The following is a 21,905-nucleotide window of genomic DNA, read 5'->3' as shown; positions in this document are numbered from 1 at the left end:
GGGTTAGCCAGACTGAATGATACAGCTTGGTTTGAGGGAGGACGGGGGATGTCGGAGAACTTACTGAATACTGACGGGGGAAGTTTAAATCCACCTCCCAGCCATCACTTCCTCCTCTACAGACCTCAGAGATAAGGGAGAGAATATTAAACTCTTCTTGTCCATAAAGGAGGTGACCATGAGTGTCCCGAGATGGGTACATCACACCAACACACACTAGAGGTATTGCTCAACCATCTACATGATCATGTCACACAGTAGGCAAGGTGCACAGACACTGTTTGTTTATTTTTCCTTTTTCAATTTTGATTTTCAATGTGGTTTTATTTTTTACTTTTGTCGGTCACTTTTTCTTTGAACCCTTTATTCCTTGTCACATAAATCTGTCTTTATCGTTCTTTTTTTAAGCTTTCTAGTATCAACCAGCATTAACAGCCAAAAAGATATGAAAGAAAGAAAAAAAAAAAGAACGAACTCGATGACCATCTCGCGTGTTTAACAACATTCATCCCACCAGCGAGCAAAGGCCATCTTCACGACACAACTGCCGACACTTGCACACCCCCTAGCGGCCAACGCCATTGCAAAGAACAATTTGCACGCGCGTCAGATCCTGTCAGAACGGGCAACGAGGCTTTCACAAACCGGAAACCGCTGAGTACGGCGCACTAGATCGGCGAACCCATCAACCCTTGTACCCACGAGTCGACGAAAATGTCGAAGATCGACGGGTGCGCTGAAATGCCCCGTGGCCTGTCGACGGACTGGCGAGGGCAGATGAGGCGAGGTGATGGTCGATACTTCCGCGTCCCAATCATCCATTAGGCTCCGTCGATGACCACCAAAAACAGGGCGCCGGTGTCTCGTCGGCTCTAATTTCGCACATCGGACACTTGGTTTGGTCTTGTCCAACTCGCGTTAAGAGTGCTTACCTAGCGCTCTCCTCCCTCGCTGGTTGCCCTCCCTCTCCCGCCTGTTTGCCTCCCGAATTCCCCCGTTTGTTCCTGGTTTTTTTTTTTTTTCCTCGATAAGCGTGCAAATTGCATTGAGGCCGATGTCCTCGCAGCTTTCGCAAAAAAGCTGTTGGAATTAGAACTAATTCAACTTTGCCTGAAATCTGTAGAATATGGGTAAGAGGATTTTTTTTTTCTTCTCCACCGATGTCTCTAGAGGCTGGTTCCAGTTCTACCAAAGTAGATTATGGCTTTTAAAAGTGTTTTGTTCGGAGCAGAATTGGAGAGCTGATTGAGTTTATAATTGCAGAGACTTAATTGAGGGACATTGCTAATAGATCGACAACAACAGGCTACATCAAAAGTTAAATCAGAAAAAACAGAACCGCCCACAACTGATGCAAGGCTCGATTTGCTATGTAACGGCGATAATAGGTCAGTCATCCTCCCACACCTGCACACACACACACATTCACACGCATGCATGATCATCTGTGGAGTCCTGTCATTGGTAGATAACATACATCTGTAGACAAATGTCAATAATTGTATAATATACATCTGTATAAAAGGTAGCATCATCATCGTCGTCGTCGTTGTCGTCGTCCTTAACAACGTTTCACCTCGACTTCGACTAAAAAGTCGTATGAGAGAAAAAAATCGAAGTACTGTCCTCGGAAAGCCCCAGTCACCAATAGTCCATCTCTTCAAGCTGTCGTCTGCTGATGAATGGCCCCCTTGTCGCCACCTTCGCTGGACGCTGACCACCACAAGTCCGCAGTGACTGAGATGTATGAAGGCTTGACCCTTGACCTGACCCTCTCGCGTGGCCGCTTCAGCGACCAATCAGTCTGGGGGCATCCAGCCATGCGTGCTGTGGTTCGTTGACCGGCTGGATGACTTCCTCTCACTTTGCCATAATGAAAACGATAACAACAGCAACCAAAAAGAAGATAAGTCAATCAAAACAAAATCGAGAGGTCCTGACTGTTTCAACGTCGACTCATCTTGTCAAATAATTTCTGTTCATCACATCCTCTACCATCACCTTGCTTTTTTGTCTCATTTTGAAAGAATGAAAGACGAATAAAAACCATTTTGTAATTTTTGAAAAAAATCATAGAAAACTATAATACAGTTTACTGTTAAATTTTTTACAGACAACAGCGTCGTTTTATCCTCCATTTATCTCTCTTTGGTATTTTAAATAATATTCGATTATTTTAATAAATGTATAAAAATTTTACGAAGTATTAATATTCTTTTGTACATAGAAACTATAATTTTTAACAGTCGCTTTTATTATTCGTAAAATACTATAAAAATTATCAGCTTTACTTAATGCTTGTACCCTCATCAGTCACTTGGTCCGACTAACCACAGGGTAATGTAGAGGAAGGGAGAGAATCCTGTATATTTCGCCTTAATTCTCGCCATTTCTCTCAATTTTCTATTATTCTGCAAGATCTGCCGAGCGACACACCCGTCTACTATTTCAGGAAATGTCACGCTAGTGTTGGGAGAAATACAACCGAGAACATTCTAGTCACGGGCGGGCAGACAACTCAGACCCGTGGTGTGGACTTTGATGCCAGTCAAAGTTTGTGTATATGGTAAGTAAGCCGCTAGAGAAGATTTCCTCTGTGACATGCCACGGAATAATTCTGTGAAATCAAGAGACTGCAGTTATCTCCAACTTTTCCTGACTTAGTAACAAAACTTCTTTGACGATAATGCGACAAGACTGTTTTCTCTTCCTTCTTCTCCTCTTCTTCCTCTTTTGTCGCCGTGAAAAGGTCTGTGGAGGAAGTCTGATGTTTAAATTATTCAATCCATCAATAAATCCATCAAAGAATACAAGTCTGACGACAGCAATGTCCAACTTTTTCCTCTCATTAATGAATTCTCTCCAGCAAGTTTATTTTCCCTTAAATTCTTTCTTTTTTTTAGCCATCTCAATAAACTAATCCAAGCTGCACTCATTGACACGGCTGATGTGCGTGACAATGGCCAGTGATTACCAGGCTATATCAGCCCTAAAGCCAGCCGCTGTGTTAGTTTCGTAGTTGGTTGAGTTTCGTATCCAGCGGCTTCCAGGAACAGCAATCACTGCGAGACGGCGACAAGGGGAGAGCATTCATTCACGTCACGGTTCAGACGACTACGACAGAGTCGTGGTCTGGTCTTTGATGTACGTCCCACCTTACATTCCAACTGATTCGTCGTCTTCGAGACGGATGGAATCATGGGATCGATTGAGTCTGCGAGACGGATCCCACGTAAACATGTTTATTGGTGATCAGAGGAATGGGTGGTAATGTCTTGGCTTTTATTTATAATTTCTTGTTTGTTGGCTATTAATAGTTGTATTGTTTATTTAGAATTTAGATTGTTTCATTAGTCTCCTTTTCTGACATTTTTTATCGTTGTTTTGTTTTGTTTTTTATTTTGTCTTCTTTTAGTTTACAATTTTGAGCTTTTTGTGCATTGTCTGTCTGCTTTGTTCTGCGGTTTCTATCCCCGAGATTGTGTGTGAGAGAGAGAGATTGAAATATTGATCTTTATGTATGTATACATTATTATAGAACTGTAAAAATTATATATAATATTATATAAATTTTTTGCTTTATATTATTTATTTACATAGCTGAGTTTTGAACATCCGATCACTACTCTTGAGAAGATGGAGAATGAAATCTTGCATATTGTATTTTGAGAGAAAAGGAGAGAAGAATACGAATATAAATATATGAGAGAGAGATTTTAAAAAAAACCCACAGAAACAGAAAAAAAATTTCATGTGAACATTATTTGTATTTTTGTGTATGTATGAATGTGAATCGTGCCTTTGTTGGTCAGACCATTGTTCCCTGGTGTATGACACATGGACATCGTTTTAGTCCTAGAACCAGGGAAGGGTAGGTAGAGCAGTGAAAAGTGTGGAAACAACATCAGCACCCACATAAACACACATAAAAGCACAAAGAACACATAAATTACTTGTCAGACTATCGATTATTCATTCGCCAGCCCAAGATGGTCACATTGCAAAGATCCTTATTTACCATCAGGAAACTGTCTTGCTCACTGGGATTTGTCAGTGGCCAGGGGCCTGTGTGTGGTGTCGGCCTTAATTCATGGCCAGCTCTCTTGCTTAATTCAAAGTGATGGTGACAAGCCCACCGCGCAGGCATCCATAACGGTGTTGTATGTATACAGCATCACGTGACCTCCAGTTAACGAGGTAAGCAACGTGTCTGCACAGTGTTGAAGGGCGGGAGGAGTCACGTGCACGCGGAGGATGGAAAGCACGATGGCTTTAACGAGGAAATGAGGGTCGAGAGTTGCGGTGGGCGAAGAAGAAATGTTGTTACAAAGCGAGAGGACATCTTTGCCTGCGGGGAAATATGGGGAAATAGTGTCGGGGAAAGACTCTTGTTTCTGAGGTTACAAAACGTACATCCCGTCGATGTTTCTTTGTCATAGAATGTTTTATCATTACAGTTTCAGGGTTACAGCAACATCCTCAGACCAAAGTTTTGAAACGAAAGTAAGTCAGTCCCCAGTGAAAAATAGGTAAGTAAAGAAAAAAAGGTTTTGTTTCGAAAGTTATAAAGTAGTGTCGAGACGACTGAGAACACATACTTTATGTCTCCTTTTCCAACGACAGGTTTGTCCACCGTTTTATAAGTACAGCTCCCGGGATTCAACAACAGGGATCTGGACATCACTTTATAACTTCGGAAACAAGTCACTTGTCCTTTAATTCTCCCCGATGCCCCTTCAGGGCAAAGACTTACTCTCTCTTCATAACTACGACCCCAGAGGGTCTTAACAACTCTTTGTCAGTACAGAACAGGACTCTTACCCTGTGTTCCCTATAAAATCGACATGCCCTCTCTTTATATCAGCTACCGCCTCGGAAGACCAAGGGCCGAAGGAAGAAGGAAGGGGGTTGGTAGGAGAAGGGCGAGGTTGACAGAGGTCATTACGACGGAACTCAGACATGGCTAATCAAGGACAATAATCTTATCTGCATGCCACGGATCAGCTGACACATCGATGCAAACAGAGTTATCCCAGGAATTATTTGCCCAAGCCCGGGGTGCCATGAGCGCGAGTCTGTGCGATATTGAGTTATGTTGGTGACGCCATGCTTCCCAGCATCCTAAAGCCCCTCGTGCACTGATGTGCCCCGATGCTTAAATGATATAGAGCTTTTCCTCCAGTTGAGCAGGTTTCTAACAGCCACTGCTCAATGGGGAGGGGTTTGAACCAAGACACTTCCTACGAAGAAAAACGAAGGTGTAAGTAGGTTACCTTTCCTTCAAATTACTTCGTACCTTGAGAGTGAATGGGGCTAGGGTTACCCGCGCGGTCCTGGGGGAAAAATAGGGTCCTTCTGCAACAAGAGCACCGCCCCCGGCCACGTCATTACTCCTTTCAGCGGTAATCTTGGGAAGGATAAAGATAGGGGAAAGACCTCGACAGCAAATTTTGATGCTAACACAGCATCAGTGAAGAACGCTTTCGTGATGAAAGTACCGGCCACAGCTCAGGGCCCTCCCCTTCCCCTTTCCTCCCACCCAGTGTTGGAGACCAGCACAAAGTTCCACTTGAAGATGAGATGTCACTACAAAGTGTGTGATCTCAGAGACAAGACAGAGAAACAAGCGCTCGCCCTAAAGGCAGACTCCAAGGATGTGATAGTGAGAAGTGTGACTGCGGGATCCAAATGCTAACAAAGCTTCGAGGAGAGACTTTTACTGGTACATAGGACATCTTTATATTACACCAGTGTGGAAAGGTGGACAAATCTCGCTCATAAGCTAAACCGATACTAATGGGACATTCAGAGAAGTATCACGCGAGTATGGGGAAAGGTTGTCGAAGTCGTAATCAGCTGTAAACCCATTTCCGACAGTCGGTCCTTCTTTTTGCGTTTCTGTCACCGTCACCGTTGTCGATGTCTTCGCAAGAAGTCGAAGAGGTGGAAGAATTCTACGATTCTCTCGAAAATATAATAAAGGTCATATAGGTAGGAATTGTTACTGATTAGAACATCAAAATCGGTCCAGATGCTTACCATCCCTGAGCAGGACTGGTAGCGAAGTAAAACCAATGACAGGGGCCTGACTTCTAGAGCTGGGACAGTTATCGACTCATAGCCAATATCCTTCTTCCCCTCAAGGAATCCAGGAAGGCAACTTGGCAGTCTTCAGATGAGTTGGTCTGCAACTAAACTGATTCCACTCTGCTGCCAAGTCCTCAACATTAATATCAACAAAGTTGAAACTAGTTCACAGCCATGCGCGGAAATAGGCAACAACCATTATCTTGTCTAAAGTTAAGAGAAAAGGCGAATTCAGCACAATCCAGACCTTGAATTTGCTTTGACTTGGACAAAAAAAAAACTGCAAATTTTCAAGGCTGAAGTTGAGTTAAATTTGTCTCTGGCAGACTATGAGGAAGTCATCGCTGGAAAAAAATAAAGAGGTATTACTTTCAAAAGTGTTTATAGGAAAGCAGATATCCTAGATCTTCGTGACCAATTTGTCATTCAGACAAAAAAGAAAAATCAGCCACGAGTCAGCGTTCAAGAACAAAGCAGTAAATTTCAGGGGAAGGAAAGTGGAATGGAAAATACATGTTGACAAACACCGGGAACCCATTATAGACCAGAGCTATTAAGAGAAAGGTCATGGCTAACCTCAGTGACAGAACAAAGAAGTCACATGAAAGGAGAACAACTTGAGAAGGTTAACACTTTTAAGTACTTGGGAGCAACACTTTTTAAAGATGCCAGCTGTACTGCATACAGCTGCATCAGGATCGCAGTAGCGACAGCTTTACTTGCTGGACACGATCTGCGGCAGCATTATCAACAAAGAATAGAAAGATTAGAGGAGAAAAAATGAACAAGACAAAAAGAGAATAAGTAAGATGAAAGAAATATGGAAAAAAATAACGGACAAAAGCAGAGCGGGAAACAAATTATGCAAAAATTAAAACAGAAACAAAACTTAGTAGAAACAAAAACAAACAGGCAAAGGGACCTTGTCATCCTCCTCCCCGAGCTTTCTCTCCTTCGCCTTGGCCACATGACCTCTCCACTAAGACGACCTCGCCCTGAAGACCTCATCAACAGACCTCACTACTCAGATGTTATCAACCGACTCCACCACTCGGACCTTGTCAACACCCTTCTTGCTAAGCAGACTTCGCAAGTCCAGCTTCCCCACCAAGACCTCGCCACGATGACCTCGCCAAGTAGCTGTCAGCCGAGAGCACGAAACCTCTTTCTTTATTCGTGCTGCACTCCCTACCTCCCCGGCTTCCCACCAGCAGGAGACGTCTCCTGCCTCTTGCGACATCTTTAGCCTCATCTTCTCTAATCTCTGCCGGTCTTCTCTCGACCTATCTCCTGCTTCAGACGCGTCCTGGCAGCTTGATACCAACCAGTCAAATTTATTCCCCTTCGGAAAAGGCCACCATTTTTTTTTCCTTTGGGAATTATCTGATAACTTGCACAGTACCACTTTTGTTAATTCTCGATGGAAAGGTCCAGCAGGACTGCGGCCACTTCAGGCGTGTGATACGCGTGCTTTTAAATCTAATACTGAGGGAGGGAGGAGAAAATTGTCCGGCATTTCTTATAAATGAGACGTGTGATTGATTGGTCAGACGTCCCGCTTCCTGGCTGGCCGACAGGACTGCGGATGAAAATGGGAACGGATGAGGGGTAGATGATCTAAGAAAAGATATAATGACCCCGATATTGGTGAGATGGAACGGAGGAAGATTGCAGGAGACAAAGGGTGGAGGGACGACTCCGGGGGGAAAATTAACACGGAGAGAAGCCAAACGCTGAGAGCTGAAGTCTGGCAATATCATCTCTGGAATGGACTAGCGGGTGCACACATCGCACACACACTTAAGTATAAATACAAGCAATAGACTGACAAACGCACTTACATTAAGTTATGTACACATAAAGAAGTGAATGAGAACAAGAAATTTTTTAAATAAAACCAAAAAAGTGAAATAAAACTGATTGTCTGATTCACATTCTGTGAGTCATTTCCACGAATTAATACATAATTGTGTGACTTTTAGGGTGTATCTGGGTAGCTTTGAATAAAATAAAAAATTATTGGATAGACAGGTGGACGAAGGAAGTATGGAGACATAGGCCTCGGCACACGTGGGCAAATAAAAACACACACAAAGGGGATGAAAACAAACATATGTAAAGATAATTTACTCGGGTTGGTCTTTCACTATTTTCAGACATTTTCAGTCTACACTTGTGTAACTTTTTTTTTTACTTTAAATCCAGATGAAGGTACAGAAAGATAAATGAACTCAGGAAGCGATAACATATAGTGTCTAACTTATACCAAGAAAGATGTCTTGACAGAATGACGGATGACTGGGCAACACACAGTCACAGACTAACAGTCCCCATCGCATGGGAGACAAATTGAAACATATTAGTGGAGTGGAATAACTTGACCACAACATCAGTCCAGCTGTAATCGTTATTTCCCCAACCACCGGACGGGAGGAAATTAGTGTCTACAGTACAATCCATTGCTCACTGCATCATTTTGCAAACATATTAGAGTTCAAAAGTTTACAGACATTCGGACCTCGGTAAGGATCAGCTAACTTATCTTTAGACTAAGTTTTTTTTAAAGTGAGGAAACAACAGGCACTGTAATTATCACCTCCATGCCAATAATGTAATGTACTGTTCTTAACTTACTAAGGTACAAACAATGGCAACATTACTCCTCTGAATGTCCTGACCATATAACTGTTAATCTTATTTTATCGACATTGCACTTTCCCCAAGATCTCAAGCAAATAACTTTTTTATATTTTTTTCAAATTTCAGAGCTTTTCAGAGTTTTCTCTTGAACGTGTTTCTCTCTATGACCGTGGAAAGAAAGTTTTCTAAACATGGTCTTTTCCTTTAACCTCAGGGTAAGATTATACCACAAATATGCAGTTTTGATTGAAATTAAAATTGAAATTAAATGTAAATTAAAAATCAAAAATCTTTGCAGTATAATCTAACCCTGAGGTTAAATGAAATTGTAAGAGGATGGTTTTTACACATAATAATGTTAACCTTGCTAACAAAGTTGTATTAAGTTCCATCTCGTTCCATTTCGTTCCACACACTGAAAACTCTCTTCAATGTTAGTTGTTAATAACAGTATAGTTTTAATTTTATTAAATATAAAGATTATAAAAAGAGTAAATAGTATATAAAAAAAACTCTTCTTGAGGTTCTGTCCTTCAAGTGAGTCTTTTGAGTGATGTTTTCATGACATGGATTTCCCCCCGAGCTTTTAAAATCTTACTACTGCAAGACATTATTCAGTCGAGGAATGCTTCGATATCACAAATGGGTGTATAATGCTTATTTTAAACATAAAAGTGTAGTAGATGCTACACCTTATCTCCGGGTAAGGGAGGTAACACACGTAAAATCGTCAGTGTGTTTTATTAGAAGTTACATCCCTTGAAATTGTCGATAAGCTTTTTCATTCTCTAAATGGCTCGTACACTCACTAACACTAACGGACAAAGATCACACAAATTCACACAGATTCACACAAATTCACACAAATTTACACAAGCTCACACACACACATACATATGCGGGAACGCAGAAACACACACACTGACAGTCGATCTGAGTGAACATGAATATTCAGCATGCCTACGGATTTGTTTCAATACAAATGCTCAGAGTCAGTACCAATGATGAATTCTTGACTGAAATATTTGAACACGATGTAGGCGCCAGCTTGCTGCCATACTGAGGGCAGCAACAGCACACACGGGGAATTTAGGGAATGAAGCTTAAGCAAGACTGGATCTGGTCTGAAGTAGTCTTTCTCACATGACATCCTGGTCATCATAGTCACTTTTTACATTTTTATCTTCCGAGGGCCTGACGATTTGCTGCAGCTGCGCTTCCTCCTCCTCCAACTCCCACCAAGTCTTTTGCCGGTACCGCTGGCAGAGGTCAACCACGTGACTGCACAGTGGGGAAGCAGAGACGCAGTCATGTTACTAAGATGTCAATAAACAGCTTGAACTCTAATATGAGGTCACCATGAGGTAACACAGTCATTTATAAAAGGCCAAGACTTTATGGCTGCTGCACATTTTAAAACCTTTGACGAATTGTAACACTTACTCGATTTCGATTTCCCAGTCGGCCTCTGGGTCAAACATGGCTATCAGACTGTTCACCTGCTCCATAGTCAAATTGATGCCAAAGTCCTGCACACAAAATCCTACATGAACGCGCTCGTGACTTAACACGTGACTTACCTTTACATCAAAATAACACATACACACAAGTCGTACCACAGGGAAGCTTGTCACAAAACACCATATCATCCAAACAAAACATCATGTTATCAAAGCAAACAAAAACTATTTCTTCAAAATAAAATTTCGAAAAAGAAATTCCTGTGGTTTTCATAGCACGTGTCTGTAGTGCAAAGACATTTGACCCCGGCGATCAGTTACCAAATCTCTAGAAGAGTGCAAAGGTCACGTGATCCAGTAGGCTGCTGTGCCAGGGAGGGAGATGGATCAGACCTATTTCTCATTGCGCCTGACTTGTGAGGTAAACTGTCCCACGCTAATCAAAGTCTGGACATCATTGACCACAACTTGGTGCAGTGCATCGGTGTCCAGCCTCCAGAGGTCCTTCGCCTCACATACCAGTGTCTCCTACTTCGGTATATATATATACAAATCCGTATGCTTATATTTGTGTTCATCACAATCATCATCATCATCATCATCATCATCATCATCATCACCACCACCACAGTAAGTAGTAGTAGTCGATATGGCGCTCACCATCAGACCACGAACAAACGCATGTCGCTTGACAACTTTCTGATTGTCGAGGCTGCTGCACGACAGTAACAAGCCAGCGATGTCCGTATTCTTGGCGTGCACGTGGTCCAGGAGGAGGAGCAGAGGGTCGGAGCGATGCCTGACCAGGCCCCTCGTCATGTGGCGCATCAACACCTCGTCGCCTCTGTCGTCGTTGCGGTAGTTGAGAGTAAAGGTCGGCTTGGCCTCCCGCAGGTTGTGGATCATGTCCTCCAGCTCGCTGTCCTCTTGATGTTCTGAGGCAGCAACAACGGGACTAGCAGACATCCAGGCGAAGATTGTTTATTTTTGTTGAAAAACGAACAAACAAATTTAAGTATGGGTGGGTTTTGTGAGTACGGGACTGTAGGTGTGGCCAAAGAGGAAGCCACATTTTCCAGACTAAAAAGCAACTAAAAGGATTGCTATATGTGCAAGGAATGTAATTTTCTGTCCAGGATTTTTTTTTATATTTTCCTATCTTCCCTTATCTGTGCTCGTTCCTTTGCTGTTCCTTTGCATCGAGGAGCGACAAATGGGAAAGCACTGGGTATCGGAGTTTTTTCTTGAAGGTTCGGACCTGACGGCCGAGGTTCAAAACCAAACTTGCTTTTATTTTGGAAATTATGGGGTTACTGCTTATGTATGTTTCGTTAGAATAATCATTTTGTTTCTTGATCATTTTTCTAATATTATATCTAATTTTTTAAATAACATTTTTGTTGGTGTTTTTCTGATCTCGTCCTTACAGAACTGTAGGTGACAATGAGAGAGAGAGAGAGAAGGGGATGCCCATCGTGAATACTTACACTCATATATACATTTTCTATAGCCAGTGAGTCCATAAGTTTCAGCTTGCTCAGCAGCTTGATATTCTCGCATATCGGGAAAGGGTTGTCAGAGACCTGTTGAAATCCAGAGTCCAAATGAAAACAGAACAGGTCAGAAGTTGGTATATTCTGGAAATTTCTAGCTTTTCTCATTTTGTTAGCTTTTGCTTCAGCATACATTCAAAGAATTGGAAACAGTTACAGCCGTTGAAGTCAGACGTGTCCAGTAGCGGCTTCTACTTTGGGATGATGTCAATATGGACTCCTACTTACATACGGGTACTTGCAGACTGAGACTGGTGCTAGGCAGCAGTCAGGGTGGCTTACATTCAGTGTCTTGAGCGAAGTGTTGCCCTGGAGGGTGGTGAGCAGCTTCAAGATGGCGGCGGAGTTCAGACGGCAGCCGGACAGGTCGAGGGACAGGAGGCAGCAGTTGTCCTGCAGGCTTTTGCCCAGGGCGATCACGTGTCTACTGTCCAGACAGCTCCACGCCAGACTCAAGCTTCGGAGGCCGGTGTTCTGCTGCAAACGTCAGCAAACGTCAGCACTGACCGGACAGTCGGCTGACCGGACAATCTAACGACCACCTGTGCTCGTGCTCGCATTAATGTCTGTGTGAGTGTGTATGTGTGTGTGGCTGTTTGTTTGCGAAAGCGTGTATTGGCTGCAAGTGTGTTAAAAAGAGTTCTGATATGAATGCACACATGTATATTTATATATTTATATATAGGAGGAAGAAATTAATCCTTCTAAAAGTAATGCGGGCGTGTGTGTGTGTGTGTGTGTGTTTGAGTGTTTGTGTGTGTGATCCAGCTGTCTTCTCTTGTCTCAAACTAAATACCTTTAAACCAGTCAGAAGTGCCAGCAGACCCGCATGTCTAAAATGATTGTAGCTCAGGTCCAGCCACTTAAGATTCATATTTTGTGCTGACAAATGACAGAATAGCACGGTCAGTGACACACACAGATGGCACACATACAAGAGGACATGACATGCCACAAATAAACAAAAAAAAAATACGAATCATAAGCATGATAAAGTGTAGGACAAACACATTTGACTAAAGCAGTCCACTTCATTTCACAAAACCCAGCCAGCCAACCAACCAGATAGAGACAGACAGACAGACAGGCAGATAGGCAGGCAGGCAGATAGGCAGACAGGCAGCTAGGCAGACAGGCAGACAGACAGACAAAGATTGTGTCCTAATCTGAAATCTGGAATAAAGAAGTCCAGCACCAGAATTTTTGCTACAGTCAGAGAAAAGTAGAAAAATTTTCAATCATCACAGGTTAAAGGCTCACCTAAGCCTTCGGCTAAGCTTTTTCCTGAACCGATCTCAAACAGGTTGCAACTCAAGTCGAGTTCCAACAATCGATCGTTACTCTGTTAATTAACATCAAAAATGGCATAGCATCAAAGAAATCATAACATCAGAGAAAGGAAAATATCAGCAATACATCAGAGATAAAAAGCATAACAGAAAGTTAGTCTGCTCATTAACATCAAAGATAGCATAACATCAGAGAGAGAATAACACAATAACACCAGGCCCTGGCTGTGCATGCAATTTCACACTAGCCACCAGTTCAAGGTTCATGTTTGCATGTATTTACTCTGTGGCCTACAGCTCAAATTCACAGGTTTTTGACATATTCCTGTCTAATACGAGATTCCCCATTCCATACCAAATTTTCAGCACCGCTGGGAATGTCATCAAATTTCTATTGTCCATGTCAGAGTGCTTTGATATCAAAACTAGATGGTGTGCTACGATTCCCACTGTCCAAGCTCTTTGACTGTTTAATGCTAGTGTACAATAGATGGTTTCCCTTCTCAGTCTGTAAGTTTTAACCATTGAAATGTCGCTTACCTTGAGGGCTTCTCCCAAGAACTTGGCAGCCATGTCCCCAAAGCAATTGCCTGCAAGATGTAGACAAAACAGAGTTGTTGAAATAAAGAGACACAAACCTTCGTTATGGTCTCTAGGAATGTTTAACATCTGGTCGTCAGTAAGAACTTCATGTTGCTAGCACTGGCGAGTAGTGATACAGCAGGTACAGGTAGACACTAGTGTCTCGTCTTGTAGTCACGTGATGTGTGGTTGGCAGTCAGTACCTTCATGACACTAGCATTCGGTGAAATTTTCTCATCAACAATTAGTAGCGGAGATGTGATACACCAGTATTCCTTGTCGCAATGTCACAAGATGTCACAAGATGTCACAAGATGTCACTAGCAGTGGTCTGTGCGTGAAGGGGGCGGCAAGATGAGTAGCACCATTGTGACAAGTTGTGGCATTAGACAGATGCTAATAATACACATCAGGTGTAAGGAGAAGACGGAGACAAAGACAGCGCCGGTGATAATGATGTGTGGAGGGGGTAGTAAGGTTGATACAAGTGAGAGGTTAGGCAAGTACAGGTGTCGACATTACCTACCTGCACTAAGTATGCATTCCAACGGTGTTTCTCGAGTAATCAGAGCGGCTAACAGTTCGGCACCTTCAGTCCCTAGGTCGTTCTGAGAAACATCCTACAGAGATAGAGAAAAGATACAATAAACAGTGCTTAAAAATGAATGCCCATGGATATAGATCGAAAAATCTGTTAATAAACATGTAAAAACACACATAGACACAAGCATAGACACAAACAGTCGCTAGTCATATTTCTTAGCAGTCTATAAGTCTGTCTGTAAGTCTGTCTGAAAGTCTGACAGTTTTCTGATAGTTAGTTGGCAGAATTACTTCACACACATTTTCAGGATAATTAAAGAATAATAGAGCAAACATCGGGAGAAGCACGTGGTGCCATTAGATGACAAAATGTTGTCATCATCGTATCAGAGTAATGTATCCTCTCTTTTGTCCTCGTTCCTGAGGTCACAGGGTCAACAGTCCCGCAGTTACTAAGGGACTGGAGCAAAGCAAGGGTCACTCACTAACAGCCTCAGTGTGTTGTTCAGTATGAGTCCATTGAATAGGTATTCAAATCCATTTGCGCCGAGTTTGTTGTCCCTCAGGTAAAGCTCGCGAACAGTGTAGTTCTTCTGCAGACAGAGGGAAGACAGAAAGGACAAGACAGATAATTTAAACAGAATGAGAAACGGTTACCATGAAACTGAAACACATAAAGACAGAAAAACAACAATGACGAAAGTACATAGATACATAGGCAAGTGTGGTGACAAGTCACAAATGTAGTCAAGGACCACACACACACATTTTAAGAAAGTATGAATGGGATGCTGGGACACAGCCTGACACTTGCCTTCAGAGACACAGCGATGGCCTTGCCCTGCCTGTGGTCCAGACCCTGGTGACAAACCACGACACGTTGCCGCCAAATCTCCCGGATGTAGCGCTGGCTGGGCACGGTCCGCGTGTCGAGGCACACGGCTGTGTACATCACCTTCACTCGTTCGGGCTCGTCCACAATGGGTGCTGAACGTTCGACAGGTGAAACAAACTATTCAGATCATTGCAGGATAGTCGATCGACATGGTAGTGAAGTTTGTCCACTAGAGGTGATTTCTTGCGATGAGTGTAGGAGGAAGTGAAAGATGGGGAGGATATGACGAGAAAGGGGGGAAGTTCCAGAGATCGGAGAAAATCACCAGAAGGCCGACCCTGCTAACGGGTACATCCCCCAAATATCACTACTGGACTTACCCACAAACCCTTTCCCTGAAATCTCAGGTCCCCCTGTTCCACAGCAAACCCCGACAGCCTCAATTCCATCAGCAGAACTCGACCCCTAATCTCACCTGGGGACTGAAATCCTTGCTTACCTGGACTTGGCGGTGGGTCCAGAGCATCGCTGTCGTCATATTCATCCTCTAGAGGTCCCTCCTGGATTCTCTTTCCTTCAGTGGAGCAGGAACTTTCAGAAGTGCTTTCTGACGCGGAGGACTGCGACATCTGTTCTCCGCCCTCGTCGGTATCCTTTTTCTTATGCGTGTCTCGATTTTTCTTGTTTTCGTCTCGTTGTGTTGTTTCGTCTTCCCTTCTCTTTCGCGGTCCCTTTGTCGTGTCGTTTCTTTGCGTTTTTGTTGCGGTCGAGGGCTGGAAGCGAGACGGGCGCCGGTGTTGCAGCCTGGACAGTCTTCTTGTGCTGACCATTTCCAGACTTGGCCTCTTTCTGTTTATCCGAGCGTCGCCAGTTGAGAAGGTTAGGCGTGTTTGGTTGTTTGTTGGCCTCTCCAGTGGGATCCTCCTTCATCTCAATGACACCCATGTCGACCCACACGTCGGCCAGAACGGACCTTTGAGACTTGAAAGGCTGGACTGGCTGCCCACCGTCAAGAGAGAGAGAGAGAGGGGAGACAGAGAAAACTGTTTTACCTATTCAGCAAACGATTGTAAATTTTCTTATTAGTTTGTTTGTGAAAATGAGATTATGAACTTGACAACACAACATTTTGTCGTGGCAAATGGTGTGGTTCCTCAAATGAGAGTTCTGTTCCTTCGCCTGATACTCTGAGGGAATCGACTCTCTTTGAGTTTGTTTATGTTTTGTGGTCGTGCTTCGATTTGGATAAAATGTGTTGGACCTTCATGTTTACACGTGCTTCCGCTGCGTTTTCTTCCTCTTCTGGTTTACAATAGGATTGTCTGTATATAATGTACTAAAATGTTCTACAACAACAACAACTAATAATAATAATAATATGTTCAATTTATATAGCACTTCTTTCCCCAAATATTTTCCTAGAAAATACTGTCAGGTAAAATGATTTCACACCCAGGGTAAGTCTTACGGTCATGAGGACAAAGGTTAGACATTCCACCTGTCCTAGAATACTGTAATAAAAGATGTAATGTTAAAAATGGTCACGTGACAGGGATGTGCTCATTTTTAAGTACTCCACCCGGACTATGACATACACTCGACTTACCTGAGGGGGTCCCCCAGTCCCTATGGTGCAGGTAAATTCCTCTGACGTCAATGTGTAGATGACGTCATCTCGAAACTCGTCACTGGTACATTTGACGCACGTCCGTCTGTCATAATGAATGTGAGTGTGTGTGCGCGCGCATCTGTTTGTGTGTGTTTGTAGATGTCTGTGTGTGTGTTTTTTTTTTTACTTGTCTGTTTTTGTGTGTGTGTGTGTGTGTGTTTTTGTACATGTCTGTGTGTGTGCGTGTGTGTATGTGTGTGTTCGCGTGTCTGTATGTTTATTAGAATTTATGTGTGTACGTGTGTATGTCTCTGTGTGAGCGCACGCGCGTCTGTTTGTGTGTGTGTGTGTGTGTGTGTGTGTGTGTGCCTGTGCGCTTGCATGCTTGTGTGCCTTAGTGCAAGCGTGCGTCTGCGTGTACCAGCTTTACCAACATTGATCTCTTAACCCACTTAACGCTGACTTGCTATTTCAAACCATTATTTCCGTTCCTTGATGCCGACCAGGTGTGTCCGGGTGTTGAGGAAAGGTGTGCAGGTTTCACATTTACCTCCTGTACACGCACCCGTCTTATCAGCGTGACAACAACGAATAATCAATAACTCATATCCACCTAATATCCCCCACCACCCTCTACCGTTATCCTCCCCACCCCCCAAATAATCAATACACCTTTTCTGATCTCTTCCTACATGATTCATCACCTTTGTGCACCGGAATGCGTGGTACAGATGGTGAGCATGCGCAGTTCGGTCAACCGTGTCTGTCATCAAGATGAGACGTGACGAGTTCATTTACACGGCAATCACGAGGATAGCACACCTGTAGCGTGCACAGGTCACACAACCCACGTGACAGTTCCTGTTGTGGGCTGACTGCACGCAGGTAACACTACTCTCATTTATTGTATAGTCCTTCTATAACCACATGACATTTTATGACAAAACTTTAAACAATCCCTATTATAGCCTTGAATTTTACAGTCTAGGAATTTCAGTTAGATAGTTATGATTTATTTTTCATTATCATCCAGATTTTGCTGTTTTCCTCCGGTACCTCCCTATATTTGGATGGAAAAGTCGTTGACATCCAGAGTCTAAGAAACACGATCCAAAAGCCAAGTCATTACAAGGGTACATAATTTTTTTAGTCGGGTAAGCAGCAGGTATTGCAACACCGCCATTCAATAAGAATACATTCATTCAAGCCTACATTGTGATCAAAGTAGTGTTAGGACACCAAGTAGTTGTAACGGCGGTGGTGGTGGTCTGGGAGCGGGTGGGTGTTCAATGAGGTTCAATGATTGCAGACGACATGCCGGTGGACTCCCAGCGTCGCCGGGCGGAAGACCAAAGGACTGCATTGTTCTGTCTCTGAAAGGCACAGACAATAGCTTCTTCTCTTGACAAGACGAGACTGGCAACAACAGCGTGCTTAGAAAGAAAATTATGTGCTTAGAGCAACATTTAAATGGGACAGGGCATGCACAGTAGGTAAGGACGACAGGCTGGATACACCTCACACTAGCCGACGACTTCAAAGCAATGCAGGTGTACTGGTCATGGTGGTGTGTTTAAACACCTGATACAGGTTTTCACCTGAAAATGTTTAAAAGAATTGCCGGACCGTTTCAGTAACATCTAACCTGTTTATAATCGTGATCGGACAGTAATATCAGGAGTTGGTTATACCTGTGTGTCATTTCAAATCACTAATGTCAGTACAAGCAGAATACTGGGGAGACAGGTGTGAAGCTGACCTCTAGTGCCAGACCAGGAACCACAGACAGGTCTGTAGTTTTAATTTTTATGTTAGCTCATGTCAAATCATTTTCTAGCTCATGAAACAACAGCAAATAAGTGGGACCTCAAAACCAAAAAACAGAATCAAACCGCTGGTGAATGTTAGTATTGAAAGATAACTTCGGAATGCAAATGCCAGGTATTGTTTTTATTAAAGACTTGTTTAAAGATTTTACATTAAACTAATCTGTGTTTTTGGTATTCTTGTATTTTATCTGTATAGGAATAGCCTAAGTATAGCTAGAGAATGAACGCATCTTCCTTGTTTTATTTTGTTTGGTTCTGTTCTGTTGAAGCGGTTATATGACCTTTCACTAAGATATCTGAAAACCATTGATAAAATGTCATTTACTTTTAACCATTCTATCTTTACCGCCCTCAATCAATTTCAAGATTTATATTAAATTTTTTTCTAGAAAGTGCTTCACAGTTGTCTCCATCAACTGGGACACTGACAACACAGTTTGTTTAATATCGTTGCCTACAGCACACGGTCCAGTGAACCACTCCGTTTTAAGTTGGTTTGTGTAATCGATTGCATTGACAGACCTGATAAAGCTTGTAACGAGTCTATACTGCAAAAAAAATTTATGTCTAATCGTTTTAAGCTTCATTTGCGCTGCAAAATAAAAGATTAGATTTTTTTTTCAGAATTTATCCAAAGCAAATGGAGGTTCGTTGCTCTTTAACTAAAAGGCAGTTCTTAAGGGCTGAACAGGCAGGTTTGAAACTGTATTGCAAGCTTAGAATGTCCAACAGACAGCAATAGAAAAACTTTACTTTGAGCTGTCAAGTGCCTCCCAAGGAGGTTATGAAATTGCGAAACTATTTTTTTAGTGGCATAAGCCCCGCGGCGGTGAGTTGGTCTCACGTATTCACGCCCAGCGACTGGCTGAGGCTTTGGTTCTATTCTCTGCTCGGACAATCCAGCCATTCACACCACGAGCAAAAATGTTTCATCTCTCGAGCAAAGAAACATCGACACAAGCGTGACAGTCATCGGGGAGTGGAAGGGGCTACAGAAGGGAATATTTAATGACAAACCTTTAAAGGCCTGCCTGCACCCTAAATTTTAACGGTTAAAGATTAGAACGAAACAAGGTTTAATATTTTTTTTTTTCATGATACATCATTATTTGACAGGTAGCAACAAATCTGTTTATCTGATTTTTGAATATAATCTGTTTCTTCATTTTTGTTCCTTGTTTCAAAATTTGGATTTTTGTTTTTGTTTTTGTTTTTTTTTGTTGTTGTTGTTGTTGTTGTTCTTCTTGTTTTGGAGTTGTTAATTGCATGGTTTTTCAAGGAACATTCCTCGTCTTACACTTCTCTAATAAACCTGATATTCGCATTTGTAATCTTGATATCACTATTGTTAGTAACATAGATATTAATATATGATATTAGATATTGAAAAAAATATCATACTCAGCATGAGAAGTACACCGGACCCATATGTGGCAACACATAACTCATTCACAAAACATAGTCCAGAAATTTCTTGCCATCGGTGAAACATTGTCTGGCACTTGCTATACTTATTTCAGACCTGAGTGCGTGGTCATCTGCATCCATTCATTCATAAAGTTGATGACATGGAGTCGACAACAGACATTCTGCAACATAGTCCTAAACTACTAGACGGATAGCGATTGATTGACAAGAGCTGTAACCTTCTGTCGGGTAGAGCTTTAAGCCAGACATTCACCAATGGTATCAATCAGTCAGGGCACTCGAGCATGAAAGTACCGTCCTTCTTCCTGGGGTCGAGCTGTATAATGGATGCCATGAGCTTTCCTCGCTCGACCAAGCACTGAGAAAACGGCTTTGAGTTCACAAGACACAGAAACGAATTCAAATTATATACAGTACCAAATGTACAGAAATCTCAAGAAAAAACTTGGTATGGTTAAAAGAGCAAAGATAAAAAAAAGTAGCAGTGCAATATTGTAGGAACATAAACAGCCTCCTGCTTGTATGTCTGTGACGAAAACCGATATAAATGTTTTCTCTTCGTTATTTTGCTGTAACTATTATCCCAGTGTTCTCTGATACTCAGTGTTTTCCTATTTTACTCAGGGACTTGATTTTTGTCTCGCCAGAAATGGATGTCATCAAGGGACAGCAACGACAGCGGCAGGTGGCGTCGTTGCGTGCGAGGCGGTTGAACCAGACGGCCGAGGCCCTGCTGCTGCAGCAGCTGCACGTGCTGGAGAAGCTGCAGGCGGTGTCGACGCGACGTCTCGCTCGCGGGCAGCACGCTGTCCTGCTGGAGGCCATGAGCGCTGACCCGCCTCAACACTATCCCAAGGGAGACAACGTCGTCAGTCATAGACTGCAATTACCTCCCTTGAATAACTCTGCCGAGCCGAGCGATCCCGTGCGAGGCTTGTGCAACTCGTTGGTTTGTCCTCAAAACAAGAATGCAGTTGATGACAGAAGAGACGAGGGTTCAGAAGGGAGGATGGGTTCATCGTGTCGCTATGTGGCTCTGTCACAACTCCCTTGTCACCATTTTCCCTGCGTGCGTCCCGCCACCTACAACACCTTCACTGGCTACCAGAGAAGTGTAGTCGCCAGGGTAAATGCCTCCGTGTCGAACAATTACTCTTCTTCGGAGCCGGGACAGCACGAGATGTCGACTAAGGAGGATGACCTGGAGGGTCACACCAGTCCTCGTACGTCAGTGCGCGAGCGGCTGCGGGTTGCGTCAACTGGTGCACGAGATGCGCGCTAGGAACGAAGGGAAGAGACCGCACGACCGCTGCGTCAACTACGGTCAGCCGTTGTCACGCCGTCTGCTGCGTAAGCCAGTGGTTCCCATTCACTCGAGGCGTGACCAGGTCACCCGGCCATCACATCCTATAAACTTTCTACAATCTGCTCTTGAGGTCAGCTCTGACATGTTGCCCAGTAGTCTACATCAGATTGAAGTGCTAACGACAGTGGGTACATAGGATACAGGATAATGTTTAAATATAAATCATGATTAACATAATCAAGTAATGGCTCTTCAAACACAAAGTGTTTAATTAATCCGAGTGATCAGGTGTTTTAGAAAAAGTCAGACATCTAAGGCGCTATATAGTGTGTTGCTGTTTCAAAATGGTTCTCCAAAGTCATTTTTTAAAAGACTAATATCAGTTTGCCGAGTGATTATTATCAGGAATGAATATTGCATTCCTTAGGAATACGATATTCTCTCTCCTTTGTAGTACCTCTACAGAAAGAAATGCAATAGGTATGAATGTATATTTTCGATGATGTATTTCAAATGTGGAATTTACTTGTGCAGTTTTTTCTTCTTTTTTTAACATATTATGTCTGAAAGTCAGTTTAGTAGTTTAATAAAGAATTGTTCTTTCCAACCGTAACATAACTGTTCCTCCATCTTTGCGTGTGAGCAGTCGCCAGCGCGCGCAAAGAGAAACAGAAAAGACAGGAAATAATGTTAAACGAGGACAGAAGGAAAAAGGATGAGGAAAAAAAGTAAGAAACAAAATCA

The 21,905-nt window shown here is 42.9% G+C and overlaps 2 protein-coding genes across 3 annotated transcripts; one reads left to right on the top strand and one right to left on the bottom strand.

The window, feature by feature from the left end:
• Positions 1 to 9,217: 9,217 nt before the first annotated feature.
• On the bottom strand, positions 9,218 to 16,619 carry LOC112567345 (leucine-rich repeat-containing protein 74B-like). The gene is made up of 13 exons (XM_025244020.1): positions 16,596 to 16,619; positions 15,489 to 15,988; positions 14,969 to 15,141; positions 14,640 to 14,747; positions 14,138 to 14,231; positions 13,570 to 13,619; positions 13,001 to 13,082; positions 12,537 to 12,622; positions 12,023 to 12,217; positions 11,675 to 11,770; positions 10,848 to 11,122; positions 10,171 to 10,256; positions 9,218 to 10,008 (listed from the first exon to the last, which is right to left on the bottom strand). The coding sequence occupies exons 2-11, from the start codon at positions 15,817 to 15,819 to the stop codon at positions 11,090 to 11,092; spliced, it is 1,248 nt and encodes a 415-aa protein (XP_025099805.1). The 5' UTR covers positions 15,820 to 15,988; positions 16,596 to 16,619; the 3' UTR covers positions 9,218 to 10,008; positions 10,171 to 10,256; positions 10,848 to 11,089.
• A 1,198-nt stretch (positions 16,620 to 17,817) lies between these two features.
• LOC112567348 lies at positions 17,818 to 21,767 on the top strand. 2 transcript variants are annotated; one of them, XM_025244026.1, is made up of 2 exons: positions 17,818 to 18,387; positions 20,480 to 21,767. In XM_025244026.1, the coding sequence occupies exon 2, from the start codon at positions 20,505 to 20,507 to the stop codon at positions 21,135 to 21,137; it is 633 nt and encodes a 210-aa protein (XP_025099811.1). In that variant the 5' UTR covers positions 17,818 to 18,387; positions 20,480 to 20,504; the 3' UTR covers positions 21,138 to 21,767. The 2 variants fall into 2 exon arrangements, with proteins under 2 accessions (XP_025099811.1, XP_025099810.1); XM_025244025.1 differs by having other exon boundaries at positions 17,826 to 18,387; positions 20,503 to 21,767.
• The last annotated feature ends 138 nt before the right edge of the window (positions 21,768 to 21,905 follow it).

The sequence above is a fragment of the Pomacea canaliculata genome, linkage group LG6 (genome assembly GCF_003073045.1).
Source record: "Pomacea canaliculata isolate SZHN2017 linkage group LG6, ASM307304v1, whole genome shotgun sequence".
In the NCBI taxonomy this organism is placed as follows: Eukaryota; Metazoa; Mollusca; class Gastropoda; order Architaenioglossa; family Ampullariidae; genus Pomacea; species Pomacea canaliculata.
Note: the sequence above shows the minus strand (reverse complement) of the source record. Positions and strands in the feature narration are given on the sequence as shown.